The following is a 14,300-nucleotide window of genomic DNA, read 5'->3' as shown; positions in this document are numbered from 1 at the left end:
ATACCCAATAGATGTCTAGTTTTGAGAAGGAAATTCGCATCAAAGCAAAAAAACAAGAAGTTATATTACGATTTTTGTAACCCAAAAAAGGTATTTTCGGCCACACAAAAGAATATTCAGTCTTGTTACGGAAAATACGGTATGTGCCCCGAAATATACAAACGCTCAAATATAAGAAACGAAACAGGCTAAAACGCCACTTTAAATTTAACTTCTTTTCTTTTTCAACAACCTGATATTCAGGTAATTTAATAAGTCCTTATGAGAAAAAATGTTTCTCCCGTATGGAGTTTCGAACAAATACCATTTTAATAAATAAAAACGTTTTCAATTCAAATCGTGGTTTTTAGTAAATTGTGTCGAAAAGTTTGTGGTATATTTCTTATATAAAAAAAATTGAATTAAATATGATTTTCTCGTTAATAATTCGCATATTAGAACATCCATTATATTATTAAATATTTAGTTATATATGATTATACTTCATTATTAGCTATATATTCTTCGAAGTTTATATTACTCAACTATTATTTATTCTATTTTTAGAAGACTGTAGGCCCTAATTTAGCATAACTTAGTATCTGTTACTCTAGGCTCTACACACTACCCACCGTAACTTTATCTATAATTCAAAATGTCAATCTTCATACTTATATACCCTGAAGTTAAATTAATAAATACCTTGAATACCGAATGTCTCTAATTCATATAGGAAACAATATTAACTAAATTAGGAAACGTATTTATTTTAAGTTTCACATTATCTATAGATAAAAAAACGTATGTATAATGTGAAAAAATCATTTATATTAAAACATTCAACTTAAATTATATCACAATTGTTTTAAGCCAAATATTGTTCAACGATGTTATAAAGATTATATTTTAACGATCTGTTTATATATAAACAGTGTTAGCAGAATCTAAATATTAACAATTGGTATTTTGTAAAATATATATTAACAACGTTGGCGTTATTATTATGACATATATTATTAAATTTATTCCAACAATTTTAATAACCTCGTATCGTAATAAATTAATAGCTATATAAAAAAACTTGCTATATTATATTACAAATTCAAACTTCCCTACTTCATTAATTATATGGCGTGTTGTTCTTTAATTTATATTAAGTTGCGAATTAATAGTGAAAAACAAAAGGCGAAGGCGTGAAACAGTTTTAAATTTATATATAAACGGAATGAAAATGAGAGTTATTTTTCTGTAAAAGCTATTAAACCTGTTGCAGTGATTTTACGCTGCATTTGCTTCAGATAGAAAAACCTTCGACATCGAATATCCGGATTTTCAAGGAGCTCAGATAATGTAACAGACTTGATCTCAGCTAGTAAACTTTTCTGTTTACTAGCATAGAGAATAAAATTAAAGCTACTCAAGCGTAATTGTATTATCCTGGATGTAAATGTATAAGTAAACTAGCTGAAGCCCCTTTACGTTTACTCAAATTATAGAGAAAGTTACTGTTCACTTTATTACAGTCAAGAAAAACAGCGGAATGGTTGGAAATATACATTTTATATAACTCCTAACTTTTATTCTGTTTATTTAAATACCTTCAAAAATAATTTAAACGTAGAATTTTAATATATATACCACTATGATTATATATTGTATATATGTACGCATATATATAACATACATTTTGAAAACAATTGTTGGGTCAAGTTATTCATCTGAAGAACCATGACGTATATATTCCTAAACAGAATTCGTTCTTCGGAACATTTTCATAAAAAATCAAATTATTTCATTCTACAGCCTATTTGGCTGATTTAGCTCCTTCGAATTTAATTTTTTTTTAATGCAATAAAAATATAATTACTAACTACAAATTAATTATTATTAATGATAATTTAAGCAATAATTTTTCTAAAAATATAATTATAACAATTCTTAATTAGGCTTAATCATTAGTTATAATAAAGTTAAATAAACTGTATATTTAAGAATGACCTATACTGACAACAGAATTCATTTAGCATCTATTATAATTCGGAATGTTTTGTGACTGAATTAAATTTCATTTAAATATGATTCGGTTGAAATTTTTAAATGCAAATTTCCACTGTAAGTTAAGGAAATAATTATTTCCCGTCCGTTTCTTCTGAGAGCGGAGATATTTAAAACCGAATAATTTTTCGGGTTTGTAAAAAGAGCGAAACTGGTAAAATATAACTTTTCCATTTTACAAATAAATTTCTCTTGGCAATTTTTCCTCTAAAGTCACAACAGACTAATCAATTTAATTTAAATAGTTCAATTTGCACTACTTATTTTTAAATTTCGGTATATATAAAATATCTATGAAAAAAATTGTCATAATTTTATAAATTATGATACACGTTTTCTTATTAACCAAAATAGCTCATCAAAAACGTATTTTATTAATTAATTGGAACTATTCGTATATATATATTTTATTACTAGATCTACAAAAAACTAAATAAGTGGGCTACGACAGATAGGGATCAAAGAGTAGCTAGTATGAGAGGAATTTGTTTTTTGTTATTGCTGGCAGTGACATCAAAAAGGCCACCAGAGGTCACTAGATACGAAATTCGAGTCAAACAAGATATTGCCACTTAGTCGTGTCCATAACCAAACTGGGAAAAACTAAAATGCCGTCTAAGTGTCTTCCTGAGAAGTAAATATTGATAATACAAAGTGGCGTCAATCAAGAGTTAGTTTTTAGTCACTGTAATATTGAAATTCATACTTATAATTACTCATTTATCTATTTAGTTGTTATATAAAATCAAATTTCTAATATTAGTAAAGGTTTTTAAAGATGGACAATATTTTATTGCAGTTTCAATTTAATAAAGACCAACAATTATTAGGAAGATCGTAATTATAGATCAATTAAACTCACACGTGTAATTTTTAAGTGCTCTTCTGCATTGATTACAAAATATATAATTAATATTTGTCCGATTATTGTTATGTAACACCCTACTCAGGTTATCAATAGTGTCAAACGTAACTAATTGATACATATAGCTAAATGAGACACAATTACCTTATGAATATTAATTTGTAGCAATCGCATCTTTACGATATATTTTTGTTTATACGAAAAGTTAGAGGAAGGGGCGCAATACGATATAATTTATAAGCGCCACTTAGAATATTAAAATGGAAACATTTACCTTAAGTCAAACCTGGTATTTTAGTTTCAACGAACGTTCCTATAGAAAACCGTTAAAACAAATATTACAACAAAAGACCGCCGTAAAATTAAGCAAACTACATTTGCTTTATATTAATGCATCGCTGAAGCTTTTAGAAAACATTAATTATCAAATTTCAATTAACCATTCGCATTATTCTAATGGAAATATGCGCTATGAAACAGTAAACTGTCATATTAAATTCTAGGAATTTCCTAGAAAGTTGTGACAGAATTCCTAGAGAAAATATTTTACTAATCAATATTACTTTATTATTTTAGAATTTTAATTATTAAATACCATCAAGGTTTTATAATATTGCGTTAAATTTATACGTGTTTTCTCATTAAATAATCCAATCCACAGTGGCTGTGTCAATCTGACAATATGTTAAATATCGATCTTGCTTTATCAGTTTTTATGTGCAGTGGCAAATAATGAGAGTTTATAATAAAAGGTAGAAATAATTCTTTCCCTTTTTGTAATAAAATTAACATCATTTCGTTCTGAAACAATTTCAAATACAAATAGTACCCCCTGTATCGTTATTAACAAAAAATACACAAGCACAAGACATTATACCGAAACGTTGGTGAAAAAAACAATAAACTGCACATGACTACAAAGGCCTTTAAGTAACTACGTTCTATTATTCCTTGAGATCAAAGAGAAACATCTGCGTAAAAGATACTCTTAAGACTATCCTGGTTAATTGGTTTTATTGCATTTTAAAACTAAACTAAAGCAATTTCATTATAAGTATATTAAATTACATCGACGAATATATACTGATATAGTTTTAATATTTTAAATATAGTAATTACATTAATGTATCAGTTCAAATAGTGCAACTAATAATACAACGATATGCATTTATATTTAATTGCTAATAAACATTAATTGGTATGTTTAATTTTACTGCGATACATTAAAATGTAACAACTAGTATTACACCGGTAATTTTTATTTAAATATTGCCGCAATTTGTTCTTTTATGTCAAATTAAAATTCGGAAAATATTCAACTCCAAATTTCACGAATAAAACAAAAATGATTTTCCAATTTTTATTATATATTTAATACAATTCTATATATATTTAAGATAGCGATATTCAGCTTGCGTGATAATTTAAATAAATTATGACCTACATTCATAAAAGTATAATTAAATGGTTTTATAAGTCAATATTATGATTAATATATTGATTGTGTTAATATAAAATGGATAACTATACTTGCAATATTGTGATGGACGTTTATATCTAATTGCATATAAACATTAATTGGTATGTTTAATTTTACTGCGATACATTAAAATGTAACAACTAGTATTACACCGGTAATTTTTATTTAAATATTGTAGCAATTTGTTCTTTTATGTCAAATTAAAATTCGGAAAATATTCAACTCCAAATTTCACGAATAAAACAAAAATGATTTTCCAATTTTTATTATATATTTAATACAATTCTATATGTATTTAAGATAGCGGTATTCAGCTTGCGTGATAATTTAATTAAATGAATTATGACCTACATTTATAAAAATATAATTAAATGGTTTTATAAGTCAATATTATAATTAATATATTGATTGCGTTATTACAAAATGGATAACTATACTTGCAATATTGTGATGGACGTTTATATTTAATTGCATATAAACATTAATTGGTATATTTAATTTTAGTGCGACACATCAACTAGAGTAACAGGAAATTTTTATTAAACCTTTTCCGCAATTTATATCGAACTGAAATTGCTTAATTTTAAACTGTACATTTCATAAATAGTTCGAAAATAAATTGCTTCAATTTGTCTAATTGCAGTAACTATTACACTTGTCAATTTACGATTTAATCCACTACTATCCATTCAAATATATTAGTTTAAAAGCAATAATAATGATTTTTATAATATAAATAAAATTATTAAACAAAGAGTTATTGATTCAATAAGTTATTATAGTATATTATAGTTACAAGAATTTCAATAATTTCTATTATAAAATTTTGGTATTAAACACTGTGCCACAAAACGCAGTCATCATATTCGACAGATCTAGCATCGTGTGCCTTCCTTGAAGATTATGTTTTTCACACTGAAGCATCATTTTCAATTTAGTTGAAGCTATAAGATAGCATTCGTGAAGAAAATTGAAACTTATACCCGGGAAATACATATAAAATGTAATTAAAAAGCTGACAAAACTCCTGAGATGTGTGTTTCATAAAGTGTTGATATAAAGAAGAAGTTAGTTAACAACTCCCGAAACTTTTTGGTGAAATATAGGCTTTTAAATGCACATAAGTTTATGATTATAACTTTAAGCATATTGTGTTCAATATTGTAGCAAAATTAGCATTTCTAAAATGGACTTTCGTCTTTTCCAGCTCCCGAAGTTGAGATTGTGGACGAATCAGGACGTGTGGTGCACGAGAGGCATTATCGACAAGGCAGTTCTCTGCTTTTGACCTGCCTAGCCACAAGTGTAGGCTTCTTGGAAAACGAACCGGATAAAAATATTATTTCCTGGAAACACGGCGCCAGAATTCTCAGCCAAGGCAGCAGGTAAGTTTCGAATGGATTGGACTTGTTTATAGAAAAACCGTTCAGTCTAGAATTTATAGTTTTCTAAGGCAGAATAGGACTTTTTACTTTTTTCTTAACAGAAATGACACAACAGCGTATCTATTTAACAAAACTTTTTAAAAAACACTATTCTAATAACAAAACCAAATACATATAAAGTATTAACATAAAATATAGGTTCTCTTGAAGCTTCATTTACCCATTCTAATATTTATACGCCCAAACAAACACGCTTAAAACAAAATGGAACCGATGTTCTTAAAGATTTACAATTTTAAGTAATATCTCTTATTTCCCTTTTGCATCGCGAGATCCCAAATATTATAATAAATTTTGAACCAAGAGCTTTTAACAAGTAATATTTTCAAGGCAGGATTTTGTCGCTGATATTTTTTTGTGTATTTTTTTTTTATTTTGTAGTTGACGGATGTTCTTTATAACTTAATTTGCATGACATTTGTTTTTTTTTGTCTTGTTGCCTCTTCAAGATTCTACTCTAGACGATTAAAGTGGCTTGTTTATCATCTTGAAATATCGAACACAAGTTACAGGTTAAAAACCAATTTTTAACGGAAAATACACATATTTTATGTGTATAGTTATTGAGTTAGAATCAAGATGAGAATGTTAAAATGAAAAAAACAATTTTTTATTATTATTTATTAATATATTATATGTACAGTAACATAAAACTGAGTACTTTTCTTTTTTTTCCGTATTTATAGTTTTACGTCAAGTTTTATCCCAAGGTACTTAATATTGTTTGGTTATAGGTAAATTCAATATGCACTGATTTACTCTTGTTGTATTTTCCATATCTGAGTCTACTTATTTATATTATTATTTGCGTGTTGCAGTTTTATGATTACTATTTTGGTAATAAGTGTAGTAACACCACAGAAAATGCATTACTTGGTATAAATCTGCATTGCATTCAAAAACAACGAGAACTAATTCAAGGTTAATATCCTAGTATTGTATACCAAATAATTCATGAAAATACTTCAAAAAGTCAAAATACCTTATCAACCTATTGCCAAAATATATGTAAAAACATATTTTGTAGTCAGAACATTGTTGGTCACAAAATCACCAGATAATATAGCCATTGTAATATTGTCTCTGGGGTATCACATATGTAGAGTGGATAATAGAACCCAGAACACTGCCTGTGGTACACCTGCTTTTGTTATTTCATTGTTGAGTCAGTTATTAACTCTAAACATCCTGACTGAGATGTGGGGGTTTAAGAGTTCGACATAGTGCTTCAGTAACATATTATGGAACTTATACATAAGTCCCTTATGTCAGACTTTATCGAAATCTTGCACTACGTCCAAGAAAATAACTAAGTAAACGTCTCTCCGCATAGATTTTATCAATAATTTCTGTGATTATAAGTAAACGTCTCTCCGCATAGACTTTATCAATAATTTCTGTGATTCTATATACCTGGTTACAATTGACCAGGAATGCTGGCTCATTAAACCAAACTGATGTGAATGCACTAGATTTTTTCTATCGATAATTGGTCTTAACCTTTTTAACAGGCGTTTATGAAAAAACATTTGAAAAATGTTTTAAGCAAATAATCTAAAATTGATATATCAATAATATATCATAGTAAAAACAGTTCTGTTTACAAAGTATATATTATTAAAGATTGAGATTAAATATTGTGCTTCAAACACTCTTCTCTATTACAAAGGTATGACAATAAAATATTTCAAAAGACAATGTGATGATTTACTGAAAGGTATAGAGTACAAGGCAAGAGACACTGTTGATATAAAGTATCCATAGATATCCTAGAAGTGTTATATTGGAAGTGTATGATTACATATGACAAAAATATGAATCTGCTAGTGGAGAATATCTATATGAATACTAAATAACTTGACTCAAAGGATTAACACATATTTTATTTATAAATGTTTCGGCTTCGTTAAGACGTGCAAGAAACAAAAATGCAATACTCACCTGATTTGTGACCTCGTGTAACTTATTTCCGTTTTAAAAGCTACCGATAGACATTTATTCAATACAATATCTTGCTATAACTACAAGAGTGGAGTTATGTTTCAATTAGTTTATAAAAAAAGGTATGAAATATTGAACCTTGTGTTGATATGATTTTATTTCACTCTGACATACATTTTTCACAGACATGTAGATACAATATGGAACTATCAATAAAACATCAGTACAAAAAATATGTGAAAATATTCTTCTAGTAGTTTCTCCAAATTTTGATATTATTTTTACAAGAAAAACTACATTCTTTTTTACATCTGACCAGTACCTACCAATGGCTATAAAATAAAATGTCCGTACACTAATTTATCACTAAATAACATGACCAATATCAATAAAAAAAATCGAAAATAAAGGATCCCTTTCGCTCCGCCTACAAAGCAAATCAAAGATATCACATTCTCTCATATAATAAGCTGAAAGTCTATAAATTACAAGAATTCTTATTTTAATCTGATCTCCACTCCCCCTTTGAGTTTCTCGCAGATCCGCCATCATGGCGCCATAAGTGGATGAAGTCTCATAGATAAAAGCTCGCTCCCAGCTTAAACCAAATATTTGAGATGCTTCCCGGGAACTATTTATTTTTGTCGATTAAATTAATTTATTATCATGCTTAACGGTTTACGAAAGGGAAAAAATGAAGTTTTGGAAAACTATGTAACAACGAAGTCGATGTTTTGGCTTCACTTTACACGATATTTCATTTAAACTTAAATTATTTTAGATTTCCGTTAATTTATCTCAAAACTAACTAAGAATCTATACAGTATAATATATATAATACAGCATAATTTAACATAACGTCACTATACTGGCATGTTTAAAGTATTAAAACAGCTAATAAATAAATTTCTTTGTTTTTTTCATATTTTCTCTTGTTCTTTTGTACATAAAATAGTCAGTATAGTGTTAGGTTATGTATACGTTACCAAAAGAGTAGCCTCCAGAGCTCTAATTATAAATATACACATTTTTGTTATAATTTTCAATGATCATTACAAAATATAACTGAATTTCTTTAATATACAGCTCAATATCATTCGTCAAAATGTCAAATAACAAAAAAATAAATATCTGAACATTCAACTAATGTAGATATCACAGTTTTCTTTCTTTTCTTTTTTCTTTTCATTAAATCCACAACTGCATTGACGCTTTATAAACCATTTAAGGGACTCTATATCATAGTACCCAAGTTTCAGTGCATTAGTTAACCAAGCTTTATAACCACAAAAGTGAAAATCTTTCGTGAGAATACGTTGTAGAGATATTGATGTTACTGGACTCTCAACTATATTCTCACAGAATAATTTAAATAAAATATTAAATCATAAGAAAATTGTTAAATAAGAGTCAGAGAAGCCGGCTTGGTTGGTGTAGTAATAAAGGCGACAGGACGGTCCATCTACTGCTGCGATAGTCGCGGGTTCGAATCCTGCTAAAAAGCTTCCAAATAAGCAGCTCGCAGAACTGGCAAACATCATTAACTCCATCATGAGACTGCAACACTTCCCGGCGTCTTGGAAACACGCACATATAGCGGTTATACCCAAGAAAGGAGCAAAATCATCTCCATCTGATTACAGGCCTATCATCCTTCTCAGCGCCATTTCGAAGCTTGCCGAGAGGGCAATACTCTACGCTCTCAACTCTTTCACAAAGGAAAACAACATCATTCCAGATGAACAATTCGGCTTTCGCGCTCACCACTCATCCGTCCATCAAGCTTCCCGTCTGGCTGCACACATCCATCATGCTCTTGACCAACGTAAAAAGCTTGGAGCAGTTCTTCTGGACCTAACCAAAGCCTTCGACAAGGTCTGGCACGACGGATTGTTCGCAAAGTGCGTGCGGCTAGGCCTCCCAGAAGACCTAACCGCTCTCATCAAGTCCTATCTCTCGGACAGATCTTTCCAGGTCAAGATCAGGGCGTCACTTTCCAGTCGTAAACAAATCGATGCTGGCGTACCTCAAGGTTCCCCGCTGGCCCCAGCCTTATTTAATCTCTTTATTTCAGATATGCCGAGAAAAGAGCATATTGACGTCGCCTTTTACGCTGACGACACTGCTTTCTTCACGGCCGCCAGGTTCGAAGTTACAATTCATGAACGTTTACAGAAGCAGCTCGATCATGCGGTCAAGTGGTTCAAATTCTGGAGGTTGCAATTCAACCCCCTGAAAACCCAGGCCATCATTTTCCACAAGAAGCGTTACGCACTGCGCGTCTCGCAACTTAAAATCGACACCGCAATAATTCCATGACTGGATAACGTCACGTACCTAGGTCTTCACTTCGACCGGCGGTTCGGCTGGCATTCCCAAATCCAGAAAGCAATCCAAAAAGGTTAGGGGATAGCAAACCTGCTATCTTCTTCTCGCAGACTTCCCATCTCCATCAAATGCTTATTTTACAAGATGTTAATTCGGTCCGTACTCCTCTATGGATCTAATGTCCACTTCAAGTTTGTTACACCCAACCAGGTCAAACGGCTTCAAGTTTTCCAAAATAAGCTCCTCAGGAGAATATTAAACGCTCCATGGTTTGTCAGAAATAATCAAATTCATAGGGAAACTGACACTCCAGAAATCAAGCACTTCATATCTCAATCATTCCACAAACAACAACTCAGCTCAAGTTCTTCTGAAAACGCGCTTGTTCGCGAGCTGGTCGACATGCTGGGAGCTTAGCACCGCGTCACCGCTAAGCTCTCCCCCTTTTCCAGGCTGAAACGACCTCATCCGTCGCTACAGTCATAACTTTTGCCCCCATACAACAGTACCCAGTTGTGTGTTAACTCAGGTTCGCGAATCAATAGAATCTGTTTTTTTTTGCCGGGCCCTCGTGCCCAATAACGGCTGCCCGATCAGCGGGTGCCATATCCCAAATTTAATGCAGTAGCAGTAGTGATCCACAGGGGTCAACTGTGAGGCGGTTTCGGTTTAGTGTATTGGTAAGCCCAGAGGCAGTCCCACATAACCCGGTCCAACTTGTCACTCCAGGGCAAGTCTCCGCGACCAGGTATGCGTCATGCATTCCACCGCCTGGTTTTTAGGCCAGAACAAAAAAAAACGAATCCTGCTGTGGTATGGTTATAAATTTATGTTTGTGATTGTTTAGTATATATGATCGACCTAGGCAAGAAAAATGATCCCACTGACGCCAGTAATCAGGCTGGGTAAGACCGAATATCTTCTGAGTTGATGTCTAAGCTGGTCACTCGCCAGTCGGTAGGCTTAAAGCCGAGGATCGTGGTCAGAGCCCACGCTAAAACAAGTAGGTACAGTCCAGATAAATCCTCGTTGGAGACTTTCTTTAAAAAATATAAAAAGAAGAGTCAGAAAAATGATAAATGAATAAAAATCACAATCCGATATTAGAAAATGGTTATTTTTAATAAAGAAAAAAAAATTATTTAATTCATAATAAAGCCTGTATATTTATTTAAGAAAAATACATGCAGTATAAAAAATATTTTCAATATTAAGCTGTAAAAGCCACATTTTAATCGTTTCAAATCTGAGAAAACCAACAAAAAAGAAATCTCATGCAAATTAAGTTATAAAGAGCATACGTCAAGTATACAATAAAAAAACACATGCAGAAAAAATTTCAGCGACAAAATCCTGTCTTGGATATATTGCATGTTAAAGGCCTTGGTCGAAATTTATTACGATATTAGGACCAAGCTATGTAAGAGAAAAAAGGAAAACGTTATATGAAAAGGCTGTAAATCTTTAGGATTTTCTAGGTATGTAAAAGGAAAGGGCATATAAATTAAATCCTAATAATTTTGATAAAATGTCAACTTTGATACTTAAACATTAAACGTGCTATAGAATGGTTAATTTGTTGATTTCACCTTGATATTATATCCCGAAAATATTTTAAATTAATGTAATCCATGGTAGTATGATTGTCAATTATTTATAAAAAAAACAATTTTAATTAAATGTTTGCATGGCAAATGAGATAAAATATTGTGATTCATCATCACATACATTTCAGACCATTTCTTGGTGTAGTAATAAAAGCGACAGGACGGTCCATCTACTGCTGCGATAGTCGCGGGTTCGAATCCTGCTGGGGTATGGTCATAAATGTATGTTTGTGATTGTTTAGTATATATGATCGACCTAGGCAAGAAAAATGATCCCACTGACGCCAGTAATCAGGCTGGGTAAGACCGAATATCTTCTGAGTTGATGTCTAAGCTGGTCACTCGCCAGTCGGTAGGCTTAAAGCCGAGGATCGTGGTCGGAGCCTACGCTAAAACAAGTAGATACAGTCCAGATAAATCCTCGTTGGATACTGTAAAAAATATAAAAAGAAGAGTCAGAAAAGTGATAAATGAATAAAAATCACAATCCGATATTAGAAAATGGTTATTTTTAATAAAGAAAAAAAAATTATTTAATTCATAATAAAGCCTGTATATTTATTTAAGAAAAATACATGCAGTATAAAAAATATTTTCAATATTAAGCTGTAAAAGCCACATTTTAATCGTTTCAAATCTGAGAAAACCAACAAAAAAGAAATTTCATGCAAATTAAGTTATAAAGAGCATACGTCAAGTATACAATAAAAAAACACATGCAGAAAAAATTTCAGCGACAAAATCCTGTCTTGGATATATTGCATGTTAAAGGCCTTGGTCGAAATTTATTACGATATCAGGACCAAGCTATGTAAGAGAAAAAAGGAAAACGTTATATAAAAAGGCTGTAAATCTTTAGGATTTTCTAGGTATGTAAAAGGAAAGGGCATATAAATTAAATCCTAATAATTTTGATAAAATGTCATCTTTGATACTTAAACATTAAACGTGCTATAGAATGGTTAATTTGTTGATTTCACCTTGATATTATATCCCGAAAATATTTTAAATTAATGTAATCCATGGTAGTATGATTGTCAATTATTTATAAAAAAAACAATTTTAATTAAATGTTTGCATGGCAAATGAGATAAAATATTGTTATTCATCATCACATACATTTCAGACCATTTCTTTAGCCGAAACAGTGTTGTTCGTAAACCCTCGAAATTAATTCACAGTATAATAAAATATTTAATTAATTGGTATCTTCATAAAAATATTGTATTCCAGTAGAAAAATCGTTATGTGGAACATTTTTTTTACATAAAACATATACATATAAACCAGTCTATTTCAGTATTAATATTTACAAAATAATATCGTACCTTAGCTTTAAATTCTTGGTATGGCTGACTTAACTTATTAACTTATTAACTTATTATTAACAGCCCAATGTGTGTCAATGCAATTTGTATTACCGTTAACTAAACAGCCACAATAGTTTGTAGGATCCAGCGGTGGGCTGCGGAAAAATACAGATACCCCAATGGGCAAAAAGGATTAGAACCGAAGAAAATGCCATGACAGTGGGAGGAACCGTGGGAAAATCGGACAAACAGCGTCGAAAACACCAAGATATGGACAGACGCTAGTGCCAAAGAAGGAAAAGCAGGCATAGGAATAGTGATACAGACAGGAACAGACGCCCAGGAAGAGATAAGTCTTAGAATAAAAGACGAATCGAGCTCCAGAGCGGCAGAATTCGTGGCGGTACAGAAAGCCATAGAGCTGGTACGGGACAGATGCCTCCCGGGACCAATTACCATTCGAACGGACAGTAGGATGTCCATATGGTGGGCCGAGTACACAAACACACGAAACAAAGACATAATGCAATTCAAAACAACCTTGCTAGATTTGCAGAAAAGCGGCAGTGAAATATCGCTAATATGGTGCCGGAGAATAACAACGAAGGAAATGGTAACCGCGGACAGACTCGCAAGAGAAGCCACCGGAAGCAATGTCATCAATATACGGAAATAACACGTACCATAATTAGATGGATCGCCCTGTATAAGAAAGCAGTTTGTTTTGAACATAAATGTCAAACATGACGATTTTATTGATCAATATAGAAAATTTAACTTTTCGCATGAGAATTTAACAGAATGACTTAACTGAATTAGTTAATTTTGTTAAAACGTCGTAACTCTTGCCAAGTTAGTTGCCTTGTTTTCCTTTATCCAGCTTTTATGACGTAAAGATAATCTAGATAATAAAACTTTTTTAATTATCTATATAAAACGTTCGCTCTAAAATAGAAAAAGAGCGAGGATACAGACAGTAAGAGAGCGAGAGGTACTAGCGATCTTCTCGAGTTTCACTTACAGACTGAGAACATTTTAAAAATCTTAATTAAAACGTGATTATTGATCAAGTGGACTAACAATAAAGACGGAAAAAAGACTTGACGAAGCTGTTTTAAGCTAAATTGAGCTCGGTTCATTATATTGCTATTGTTTTTAACGGGAATCCGGATACCTGCAAATAGTTTTCTTCGGATGTTATTGATTTAAAGTCGATTCCAATAAGAATATACGGACTGCAAGTGAAATGCAATATCCAGTTCCCTGTTTGTTCTTAGTAATAAGCTTAAA

The 14,300-nt window shown here is 31.2% G+C and overlaps 1 protein-coding gene across 2 annotated transcripts in view; it reads left to right on the top strand.

The window, feature by feature from the left end:
* The window catches only part of LOC143196900 (neuronal growth regulator 1), a 367,357-nt gene that overhangs the window by 315,986 nt on the left and 37,071 nt on the right, over positions 1–14,300 (top strand). For both annotated transcript variants that reach the window (XM_076404839.1, XM_076404840.1), the window contains exon 7: positions 5,587–5,764. In XM_076404839.1, the coding sequence (XP_076260954.1) occupies positions 5,587–5,764 (178 nt within the window). The remainder of the gene's footprint in view (positions 1–5,586; positions 5,765–14,300) is intronic.

Source organism: Rhynchophorus ferrugineus, unplaced genomic scaffold (genome assembly GCF_030347505.1).
Source record: "Rhynchophorus ferrugineus isolate W39M unplaced genomic scaffold, kcgeb_rfMv2 rfM5, whole genome shotgun sequence".
Taxonomy (NCBI): Eukaryota; Metazoa; Arthropoda; class Insecta; order Coleoptera; family Curculionidae; genus Rhynchophorus; species Rhynchophorus ferrugineus.
The sequence above is the reverse complement of the archived record's forward strand: the minus strand, read 5'-3'. Positions and strand labels throughout refer to the sequence as shown.